The following is a 12,812-nucleotide window of genomic DNA, read 5'->3' as shown; positions in this document are numbered from 1 at the left end:
TATAGTATATTGTCAGTATGATGTGACAAGCTTAAGATAGAGAGGTATGTCACTTTGTCACATATAACAACAACCAGGTCATAAAACTTTCAGCAAACAAATACCTTACATACATAACGTTTATCGTTTAAAAAATTCTACTGAATAACATGTTTTGATACATTTTAACCAATGTGTATTTTGTTGATCAGGTTTTCCATATGTGAACATTAGCCATGGCGAGTTCACTGTTCCTGTCGAGAAAACAGCCTTCATCCAAGCATATGTCATAGCATCACCGGAGGCTATGTCAATTCAGTGGTATAAAGTAGAAAATGATGAGCGCATTCCAATAGAAATAGACAACGAAAGATACTTTGCAGGCTCTACTCTTTCCCCCACATTAATAATCCGTGAGACAAACACTGATGATCAAGGACAGTACCAGTGCTCAGCTACTAATAGTAATGGAACTGGTTGGAGCAATATTTCGGTTCTGTCCATACAACCTGGTAAGTACGATTTGATTTTTAAATGAAATGTTAAAAAAATTATGACAGTGTTGTACAAGATGGAATTTGATTGTAAATTGAAAAAAGATTGACCAGACCTTTCTCTAGGGGCTCGTGGCCTGGCCAAAAGCGGGAAAATTGGCTGAATGTCAACAATCTTCTTATTTAGATAAGATATTTTACAATCAATACTCTTCATATATGTAAGTCCCAAAAAGAGGGATCAACTGGTTAATTTCCTTGCACTTGAACCTAACATCTTAAATTTGAAAACAAACAACAGTCTTCTTCTGGCCAAACCTAGAATTCTGTTATCATAAAGTGTTAGCTCAACTGCCCGAAGAGTGAGTGAGCTTAAATATGTCATGGCGCTGCATCCTTTGTCCGTCTGTCTGTCTGGCTGTACTCACTCAACATCCTTGTGGGGTGCATTCACCGATTCATTGCGTCAAAATATCTTCGTCACCTATATAGAAAACAAATTTTAAAGTATTTATCTTTTTTACCCATAAATCAACATTCAATGGAATGGAAATGAAAACAGATTTTGAAATTCTGATCGACCAAGGCCGTTCGTCCGTACAGCATCAAAATTTTCCTTTAAACAATTTCTTCTCAAAAACCACAGACCAGATATTTGTCATGTGGCATACTGGGGTAAAGGGCTACCAAGTTAGTTGAAATGAATTACTTTGACCCATATTAAAGGTCACAGGGATCAAATATATAGTTAAACAACTTGTATTCAAGGTCACTGAGTCAAATAGGCTAAAATCTTTAAACGACTTCTCAATAATCAAGAGACCCAGGGTCTTGATATTAAGCTTGTAGGGAACAACCAACCAATTGAAAAAAAATATTTTTGAAACAGCCCCTGTGTATAGAACGTTGAGCCAAGGATAAAATGTCTGGCAGCCACTGATTGGCCAGTATGTTATGAAGTGAGAAAGTAGATATGTAGCCTGATAGGTAACTATCAATAAGAAATGTTGATATAAATTTCTTAAGTCCGATTGGTTTTTTTCCCAAAAGTTCACGTAATAATAGTAAACAGGTAAACATTTAAGATTTTTGAGAATTTTTACTGCGAAATTCACCTATTTTCAAAATGGCTACCCTGGAGAAAATTTGAGCTGAAGGACCCAACTTTTTTTTTAGCCCACCATCATCAGATGGTGGGCTATTCAAATCGCCCTGCGTCCGTGGTCCGTCGTCCGTCCGTCCGTCCCTCCGTCCGTCCCTCCGTCCGTCCCTCCGTCCGTCCCTCCGTCCGTAAACAATTCTTGTTATCGCTATTTCTCAGAAAGTACTGAAGGGATCTTTCTCAAATTTCATATGTAGGTTCCCCTTGGTGCTTAGTTATGCATATTGCATTTTGAGACCAATCGGAAAACAACATGGCCGCCAGGCAGCCATCTTGGATTTTGAAAATTGAAGTTTGTTATCGCTATTTCTCAGAAAGTACTGAAGGGATCTTTCTCAAATTTCATATGTAGGTTCCCCTTGGTGCCTAGTTATGCATATTGCATTTCGGGACCAATCAGAAAACAACATGGCCGACAGGCAGCCATCTTGGATTTTGACAATTGAAGTTTGTTATCGCTATTTCTCAGAAAGTACTGAAGGGATCTTTCTCAAATTTCATATGTAGGTTCCCTTTGGTGCTTAGTTATGCATATTGTATTTTGAGATCAATCGGAAAACAACATGGCCGACAGGCAGCCATCTTGGATTTTGACAATTGAAGTTTGTTATCGCTATTTCTCAGAAAGTACTAAAGGGATCTTTCTCAAATTTCATATGTAGGTTCCCCTTGGTGCCTAGTTATGCATATTGCATTTCGGGACCAATCAGAAAACAACATGGCCGACAGGCAGCCATCTTGGATTTTGACAATTGAAGTTTGTTATCGCTAGTTCTCAGAAAGTACTGAAGGGATCTTTCTCAAATTTAATATGTAGGTTCCCCTTGGTGCCTAGTTATGCATATTGCATTTTGAGACCAATCGGATAACATCATGGCCGACAGGCAGCCATCTTGGATTTTGACAATTGAAGTTTGTTATCGCTATTTCTCAGAAAGTACTGAAGGGATCTTTCTCAAATTTCATATGTAGGTTCCCCTTGGTGCCTAGTTATGCATATTGCATTTTGGGATCAGTCAGAATACAACATGGCCGTCAGGCAGCCATCTTGGATTTTGACAATTGAAGTTTGTTATCGCTATTTCTCAGAAAGTACTGAAGGGATCTTTCTCAAATTTCATATGTAGGTTCCCATTGGTGCCTAGTTATGCATATTGCATTTTGAGACCAATCGGAAAACAAAATGGCTGACAGGCAGCCATCTTGGATTTTGACAATTGAAGTTTGTTATCGCTATTTCTCAGAAAGTACTGAAGGGATCTTTCTCAAATTTCATATGTAGGTTGCCCTTGGTCCCTTGTTATGCATATTGCATTTTGGGATCAGTCAGAATACAACATGGCCGTCAGGCAGCCATCTTGGATTTTGACAATTGAAGTTTGTTATCGCTATTTCTCAGAAAGTACTGAAGGGATCTTTCTCAAATTTCATATGTAGGTTCCCATTGGTGCCTAGTTATGCATATTGCATTTTGAGACCAATCGGAAAACAAAATGGCTGACAGGCAGCCATCTTGGATTTTGACAATTGAAGTTTGTTATCGCTATTTCTCAGAAAGTACTGAAGGGATCTTTCTCAAATTTCATATGTAGGTTCCCCTTGGTGCTTAGTTATGCATATTGCATTTTGAGACCAATCGGAAAACAACATGGCCGACAGGCAGCCATCTTGGATTTTGACAATTGAAGTTTGTTATCGCTATTTCTCATAAAGTACTGAAGGGATCTTTCTCAAATTTCATATGTAGGTTCCCCTTGGTGCCTAGTTATGCATATTACATTTTGGGATCAGTCAGAATACAACATGGCCGTCAGGCAGCCATCTTGGATTTTGACAATTGAAGTTTGTTATCGCTATTTCTCAGAAAGTACTGAAGGGATCTTTCTCAAATTTCATATGTAGGTTCCCCTTGGTGCTTAGTTATGCATATTGCATTTTGAGACCAATCGGAAAACAACATGGCCGACAGGCAGCCATCTTGTATTTTGACAATTGAAGTTTGTTATCGCTATTTCTCAGAAATTACTAAAGGGATCTTTCTCAAATTTCATATGTAGGTTCCCCTTGGTGCCTAGTTATGCATATTGCATTTTGAGACCAATCGGATAACATCATGGCCGACAGGCAGCGATATTGGATTTTGACAATTGAAGTTTGTTATCGCTATTTCTCAGAAAGTACTGAAGGGATCTTTCTCAAATTTCATATGTAGGTTGCCCTTGGTCCCTTGTTATGCATATTGCATTTTGGGAGCAGTCGGAAAACAACATGGCTGACAGGCAGCCATCTTGGATTTTGAAAATTGAAGTTTGTTATCGCTGTTTCTCAGAAAGTACTGAAGGGATCTTTCTCAAATTTCATATGTGGGTTGCCCCTGGTCCCTTGTATTGCATTTTGGGATCAATCTGTCCTGAAAACAACCTGGCCAACAAACAGCCATTATCGCTAAATCTCAAATTTCATATATAGTTACGGTTCCCTTGTTTGAAAAGTACTGGAGGTATGTTTCTCAATTTGCACAGATTAGTAAAAGGAAAGGAAAAATAGAGAGAAGATCAATCTGACATAGAACCTATAAAGATCATTCAATGGTGGGCGCCAAGATCCCTCTGGGATCTCTTGTTTGATTAGGTGTTATATCAGACCCTAAACTTTTGTTATAAACCATAATCGTCATATTTAATTCAAGCATTTGAATGAAATAATCCAAAACGTTAACACTAAGGTCTATGGGAAAACAATTGGTTGGTTGGTCTCTACATATAGCTACCGCATATGACATTTTGTGCCATCTAGCGTCCCTGGAAACCAGATGATGGGACCGACTAGCACATTTTCGGACGGGATTCTCATCTTGGAGGCATTGTAGCAGAATTTAGAGAGAAATTGAGATTCAGGGGGGATTGATGATGAAAATATGACACATGTAGTGTTACAAGGTGGACCATAGACCGGACAGATACGGACATACATTCTATATTTCAATGGTAGCGGTATATATCGTGGCTCGGGGTACGGTGGTATGCTGGTTGTACTGCTGCCACTACCCCGGTTCGATGTGTGGGTGTGTGTCTGGTTGTTCTGTTGTCACTACCCCGATTCGGTATTCGGTGATGTGTTTGGTTGTTCAGTTGTCACTACCCCAGTTCAGTGTTTGGTGATATATCTGGTTATTTTTTGTTGTCCCTTGCCCGGTTCCGTGTTCTGTGTCTGTGTTTCGACTCTTTTATCTAAATAATGGCTCTACTCCTAATTTTTTTTCTCGTTCGGCCTTTTTTTCTTCATTTTTAGCTCACCTGCCCAAAGGGCAAGTGAGCTTATGCCGTGGCGCGGCGTCCGTCGTCCGTCCGTCGTCCGTCCGGCCGTCCGGCCGTCCGGCCGTCTGGCCGTCCGTCCGGCGTCAACTTTCCATTCAAGCAACTTCTTCTCAATAACCAAAAGGCCTAGAGACCTAATATTGGGCCTGTAGCATGCTGGGGTGAAGGGCTACCAAGTTTGTTCAAATGAATGACCTTGACCTTCATTCAAGGTCACAGGAGTCAAAAAGGCTAAAATCTTCAAACGACTTCTTCTCAACAACCAACAGTCCCAGGGGGTTGATATTGGGTCTGTAGCATGCTGGGGTAAAGGGCTACCAAGTTTGTTCAAATGAATGACCTTGACTTTCATTCAAGGTCACAGGAGTCAAAAAGGCTAAACAAAAATTAGACGACTTCTTCTAAATAGCCAAAAGACCCAGGGACTTGATATTGGGTCTGTAGCATGCTGGGGTGAAGGGCTACCAAGTTTGTTCAAATGAATGACCTTGACCTTCATTCAAGGTCACAGGAGTCAAAAAGGCTAAAATCTTTAAACGACTTCTTCTCAATAACCAAGAGTCCCAGGGACTTGATATTGGGTCTGTAGCATGCTGGGGTGAAGGGCTACTAAGTTTGTTCAAATGAATGACCTTGACTTTCATTCAAGGTCACAGGAGTCAAAAAGGCTAAAATCTTTAAATGACTTCTTCTCAATAACCAAGAGTCCCAGGGAGTTGATATTGGGTCTGTAGCATGCTCAGGTGAAGGGCTACCAAGTTTGTTCAAATGAATGACCTTGACTTTCATTCAAGGTCACAGGGGTCAAAAAGGCTAAAATCTTTAAACGACTTCTTCTCAATAACCAAGAGTCCCAGGGAGTTGATATTGGGTCTGTAGCATGCTGGGGTGAAGGGCTACCAAGTTTGTTCAAATGAATGACCTTGACCGTCATTCAAGGTCACAGGAGTCAAAAAGGCTAAAATCTTTAAACGACTTCTTCTCAATAACCAAGAGTCCCAGAGGCCTAATATTTGGCCTGTAGCATGCTGGGGTGAAGGGCTCCCAAGTTTGTTCAAATGAATGACCTTGACTTTCATTCAAGGTCTCAGGAGTCAAAAAGGCTAAAATCTTTAAACGACTTCTTCTCAATAACCAAGAGTCTCAGGGAGTTGATATTGGGTCTGTAGCATGCTGCGGTAAAGGGCTACCAATTTTGTTCAAATGAATGACCTTGACCTTCATTCAAGGTCACAGGGGTCAAAAAGGCTAAAATCTTTAAACAACTTCTTCTCAATAACCAAGAGTCCCAGGGAGTTGATATTGGGTCTGTAGCATGCTGGGGTGAAGGGCTACCAAGTTTGTTCAAATGAATGACCTTGACCTTCATTCAAGGTCACAGGGGCCAAAAAGGCTAAAATCTTTAAACGACTTCTTCTCGATAACCAACAGTCCCAGAGACCTAATATTTGGCCTGTAGCATGCTGGGGTAAAGAGCTACCAAGTTTGTTCAAATGAATGACCTTGACTTTCATTCAAGGTCACAGGAGTCAAAAAGGCTAAAATCTTTAAACGACTTCTTCTCAATAACCAAGAGTCCCAGAGACCTAATATTTGGCCTGTAGCATGCTGGGGTGAAGGGCTACCAAGTTTGTTCAAATGAATGACCTTGACTTTCATTCAAGGTCACAGGAGTCAAAAAGGCTAAAATCTTTAAACGACTTCTTCTCAATAACCAAGAGTCCCAGAGAGTTGATATTGGGTCTGTAGCATGCTGGGGTTAAGGGCTACCAAGTTTGTTCAAATGAATGACCTTGACCTTCATTCAAGGTCACAGGGGTCAAAAAGGCTAAAATCTTTAAACAACTTCTTCTCAATAACCAAGAGTCCCAGGGAGTTGATATTGGGTCTGTAGCATGCTGGGGTGAAGGGCTACCAAGTTTGTTCAAATGAATGACCTTGACTTTCATTCAAGGTCACAGGAGTCAAAAAGGCTAAAATCTTTAAACGACTTCTTCTCAATAACCAAGAGTCCCAGAGAGTTGATATTGGGTCTGTAGCATGCTGGGGTAAAGGGCTACCAAGTTTGTTCAAATGAATGACCTTGACCTTCATTCAAGGTCACAGGGGTCAAAAAGGCTAAAATCTTTAAACAACTTCTTCTCAATAACCAAGAGTCCCAGGGAGTTGATATTGGGTCTGTAGCATGCTGGGGTGAAGGGCTACCAAGTTTGTTCAAATGAATGACCTTGACCTTCATTCAAGGTCACGTCGATCAAGTATGCTTAAATCTTTAAATGACTTTTAGTGAAAAGCCAAAGTGCAGAGAGACATTATATTGGTCCTGTAGCATGCTTTCAAATAACTGCAGGATCCATATATGAAAAGATCACTGCATTGCAGGTGAGCGATTTGGGCCCATTGGGCCCTTGTTTACAAAAAGACCAGAAATTAGGGGGTGGAGGAGATAACATTGAGTTATCTCCCCCTGATCTTTATTCTATATCTTATTTGTTTATATTTCTGAGTAGCACGATTTCTATACTTGGCTATTAACCAAAAGCCATCCCTTTAAATTCAAAGCTTATCAAGATATTAAAATTTACATTTCAAAATTAACTCAATTTTAATGTGGTTTTCTCTTAAGAATTTCATATCCGATACCAATAGAAGAATCAACCTACCAGCCTAAGACTTGCAGTCAGGCACTGCATATTTTGATAGCATAGCCTATGGTTCTATCCTGTTCCAGAAAAGTTATATTTGAAAAATGTTAAAGATGCTATAGGGAACAACCAACCAATTGAAAAAAAATATTTTTGAAACAGCCCCTGTGTATAGAACGTTGAGCCAAGGATAAAATGTCTGGCAGCCACTGATTGGCCAGTATGTTATGAAGTGAGAAAGTAGATATGTAGCCTGATAGGTAACTATCAATAAGAAATGTTGATATAAATTTCTTAAGTCCGATTGGTTTTTTTCCCAAAAGTCCACGTAATAATAGTAAACAGGTAAACATTTAAGATTTTTGAGAATTTTTACTGCGAAATTCACCTATTTTCAAAATGGCTACCCTGGAGAAAATTTGAGCTGAAGGACCCAACTTTTTTTTTTGATTAGGTGTTATATCAGACCCTAAACTTTTGTTATAAACCATAATCGTCATATTTAATTCAAGCATTTGAATGAAATAATCCAAAACGTTAACACTAAGGTCTATGGGAAAACAATTGGTTGGTTGGTCTCTTGTAGCATGCTGTGATGAAGGGCTACCCAGTGTGTTCAAATGGATGACCTCGACCTACTTTCAAGGTCATAGGGGTCAAATAGGCTAAAATCTTTAAACGACTTCTTCTCAATAATCAAGAGACCCAGGGTCTTGATATTAAGCTTGTAGCATGCTGTGATGAAGGGCTACCAAGTTTGTTTGACCTTCTTTTTAGATTACAGGACTCAAGCCTTGAAACAACTTATCAGCCAAAAATCCCATGCAAATCAGATTTAGGCCTGTATGGCCTCTTCTATTTATTATTCAATGAAGTATGCATGCAATCACCAATAGTTTTGTCAAGAACTTTTCATTTGAAACAGATTCCATAGGTAATTGCATGGTCAGATAAGCATCACTAGCAGACAACATTGATGAACTTGGTAATCTCATTTAGAAGAATAGAGCTTATAATAATTTTGTGACAACTTCATTTGAGGAGGGTAAACGTGCTAGTGAGGTGACACCTGAAGGATGTCACAGAAAGAATGAAGCGTAGTGAGGGGCAATAACTCTGTTTCAGCAGTTTTCATCAAAACCACTCAATATCTAAGTTTCAACCAAAAAAAGACTGTGTTATTCTGAAGACAAAAAAAAACCCGTACTGTTGAACTTGCAGTCCCCTAATGCCTGCTTTTACCAAATTAAATGAAAATCGAACTATATCTTTTCCACCAATCAGAGGCAAGAAATGAGCGGCAATTTTGTTTAAAGCATGAAAGTGAGGCTACGGCACAGAAACCGGTGTCCCTTGATGTACTTACATATCAAATTTCATCAAATTTGGAGATGTCAGATGTCTGGAAATGGTGGCCATTTTGTTTAAATGTGAAAGTAAGCTAGGTTACAAGAGTGATTGGTGTCCCATCATGTACCTACATATCTAATTTCATCAAGATCGGACAATATCTAAATTTGAACCAATCAGAGCTCAATTGATGCATGGTGGCCATTTTGTTAAAATGTGAAATTGAGAATACGAGAGGGACCTGTGTCCATGATGTACCTACATGTAGATATCAAATTTCATTACAATTTGACAATACTTTAATATGGACCAATCAGAGGCCAGTAATTGACGGCCATTTGAGGTGACAAGAGTTGCCGGTGTCCCGTGATGGACCTACAGTCCAAATGTAATTAAAATCGGACAATATCTTAATTTGGACCAATCAGAGGCCAGAACATGGTGACCATTTTGTTAAAATGTGAAGATCAGGCTACGAAAGTGACTGGTTTCCCATGATGTACATACGAATCAAATGTCATTAAAATAGGACAATATCTTAATTAGGAACAATCAGAAGTCAGGAAATGGTGGCCACTTTGTTAAAAAAAGTTAAAGTGAGGTTACGAAACCAAATTTCATTGCAATCGGACGCTATCTCAATTTGAACCAGTTTCCTCTAAATATAGGGATTAACTTGTTCAGATGTAAATCTTCAGGATTTTATGGGAATTAAGTTTCCCAAATTTCAATCTTGGAGGAAACCCCATTTTTAATCTTGGAGGAAAAGGTTAATATAATTCAGACTTACGTGAGGAAAATCCCATTTTTAGCTCACCTGGTCCGAAGGGCCTGTGAGCTTATGCCATGGCCCGGCGTTCGGCATCCGTCAACATTTCTATAAATTGCTACTTGTCCTAAAGTATTGAATGGATTGTCACCAAATTTGGTCAGGAACATCCTTTGGAGCAGGGGAACAGAGTTTGTATAAATTTTTACTCTGAACCCCACGGGCCTGAGGGGCGGGACCAAATAGGGGAAATATGGGGTTAATCCTTTAAATCGCTAATAGTCATAAAGTTATGAATGAATTTGAACCAAATTTGGTCAGGAACATCCTTGGGAGAAGGGGAACCATATTTGTATACATTTTCACTCTAAACCCCCAGGGGCCTGAGGGGCAGGGCCAAATAGGGGAAATAGGGATTAATCCTTTAAATCGCTACTAGTCATATTGTAAGAATGAATTTGAACCAAATTTGGTCAGGAACATCCTAGGGGGAAGGGCAACAGGGTTTGTATAAATATTGACTCTGACCCCTCAGGGGCGGGGCCAAATACGGGAAATAACATATGAAATGGGTACTTTCTATATACGAGAATAAAGTGTAGGGTCTTGAGGTTTGGAAAATCAAAAATATACACTCCTACTGAAAATAGAATGGCGTAGGATTCGAGGTATAAAAAGGCGGGAATTCCCCAGGTCGGGGTTCCCCAGTGTACTGTTAATGTCAGGGTTACTGTCTTTCGAGTACCTGTGTGCTCTAATATGCCATTAAACCTATACAATAACAACATTTGTCTGATAGAAAAAACTTCAAACTTTAATTTGATATAAATTTCACATCATTTGAACTTCAAACGAGCGAATAAAGGGATGGGGTCACTAGTAGTAACATATAGTAAATTATTAAGTTGTGTGAATCCTAAAGGGCAGGTCAGAGGCTTTTACACTGTTGTATTTCAAAATTTAAAGCATTTGAATATAAATATTTCATTAAAAAATTGAGAAAAAAAATCTATTATTGAAAACAAATTGTTCAATATGCTGTTAGTGTGTACTTAAGTACATGTACAGTAGTCCCTGAAAGTTTGTGTCTTCGTAAGCTAAAAATATGTGTGCAAAGTCCGAAAACGTTGCTACTCAACAAACAAATATCAGCTGATCAAGATATCAAAACATCAACATGCATCAACTAACGAAACAGTAATTTCATTACACAAACAAACAATAAAGAAAATAAACATTACATATTTAAAAGTCGCCTGTCTCTAAAACGTTAATGAACATGTATGACATTTACAGAAGGCCTACCTGAAGCTTGTTATCGAAAAGAATTTGAACGCTGGTCTGGGTTGACAATGAATACTGGTCCTGTCAAGCAACACATTAAGTCATTAAGTCGAACAGCTATAACCTTCAATGTCACCTTTAATATGATATAATATTAAACAATCCTGGTCCTGAGGGTAAAATGTAATACAATTCACTTTGACTTCAGCTTAAGGCTTGAGTTGAACGAGTAAGCGACGTGAAGTCCCCGGCATTATTCCATCTGGAGCTCCTCGGGGAATTATTTCAGCGACAATACCCGATGAGTTCAGAATGGCGTTATCCTTGTGTCATCAAAGCAGACAATCTATTTATAGTAAAATACCCCTGTCGAGTGGAAAAATACTGAGAAGGTCGAAAAAATAGGCCATTTTGAAAAACAATTTTGTGACTGTTCTGTTAATTAAAGATATCAAAAACTAAACAGACCATTTTCTTCAGGAAACATTTATCTATTTACATGTGCTTTACATATGCTTCTGGTTTTTTTTGTTGAATTTTGATGGCGATTTGAACAGAACCTCTTAGTCAAAATGTTGATTTTGGCATGTTTGACCCAAATTATCTCATGAATACGAATTTCCACAGGGATACCAGATACATCCAGACCTAGATCGAGCCAAGTTTTACAATGGTTCAGAAAACCATCAAAATTGTATGTGCCAGTTTTACTGTCCTCAAATCGCTATTATATCCGGCAAAAAATGTGAATTGTCTTGTACCTTCATTTCATTCTGTAAGGAACGATAACAGAGTTATCGTCCCTTACTACACTTCATTCTTTACAAATGGTGCTAGTGTGACTTATTGGGCCCGAGTGGTAGGGCCAAAAAGGGGAACTTTGCTGTAATTTTGATTTAAAACTCTACTCCTCCTAAACCTTTCAGTGGATTACAACCAAAAATTTTGTGGATTAGATTACAACCAAATTTGCTGTGAAACATCATAGAGGGATGCCAATCACAATTTGTTCAAATGAGGCAGGTGTGACCCCTTGAAACATCATAAGGAGGCGGCAATCATAATTTATATAAATGAGACAGGTCCAACCCCTGGGGGAAAAAGGGCGGAGCCCCCAAAAGGAGCACTTTGGTTAAATATTGCTTTAAAACGTAATGATCCTCCTCCTTAATAGCTTAATCGATTACAACCATATTTAGTATGAAACATCATTTGGGAAGGGCAATCTTAATATTGTTACATAAATGAGGCTTGGGGTCAGAGGGGCATGGCCCAAAATTGGAACTTGGCTTGCTCTAAGATTCTGCTCCTCCTTTGAGCCAAAATGGAAAAAACCTAATTTGATCTGAAACATAACTGGCTGCGTATAGATAATTTATGGTAATGATGCTTGATTGAGGGATATGTATGTCCCTGCTGTAAGTGCATGTCAGATGATCGTTAAGACCCATGGACCTCTTGCTATTCTTTGTAGGTGAGCCACAACGCACTTCGTCACAGAAGAGGAAGACGGAAGCTAGTGTAAGAATTATTTATCTGTTTTTGTTAAAGTGTGATATTATGTATACCACTGTGTTCGACTAAAACATTCATGCCTAGTATGTAAAGTTTTTTCTGATTCTAACACCTTTAGATATTTTCGCAGGGTCTCTGATACCCGCACTCATTTTCTAGCAATACATAAACAAAAAAAGCTTGAACTCCCTTTTTCTTTGATCTTTCTCTTTGGATCTTTACCTGTGACACTTCATATGTAGATTATCCCAGATTCGTAGCTGGACATGTTTAATTATGAGACTGATGAGATAATAA

At 38.9% G+C, this 12,812-nt stretch overlaps 1 protein-coding gene across 1 annotated transcript in view; it reads left to right on the top strand.

Moving 5' to 3' along the window:
• Positions 1–12,812, top strand: part of LOC117343099 — an 83,164-nt gene that overhangs the window by 46,344 nt on the left and 24,008 nt on the right. The window contains exons 9-10 of the mRNA XM_033905412.1: positions 192–491; positions 12,475–12,521. Of these exons, the coding sequence (XP_033761303.1) occupies positions 192–491; positions 12,475–12,521 (347 nt within the window). The remainder of the gene's footprint in view (positions 1–191; positions 492–12,474; positions 12,522–12,812) is intronic.

Source organism: Pecten maximus, chromosome 2 (assembly GCF_902652985.1).
Source record: "Pecten maximus chromosome 2, xPecMax1.1, whole genome shotgun sequence".
NCBI classification, from domain to species: domain Eukaryota; kingdom Metazoa; phylum Mollusca; class Bivalvia; order Pectinida; family Pectinidae; genus Pecten; species Pecten maximus.
The sequence above is the reverse complement of the archived record's forward strand: the minus strand, read 5'-3'. Positions and strand labels throughout refer to the sequence as shown.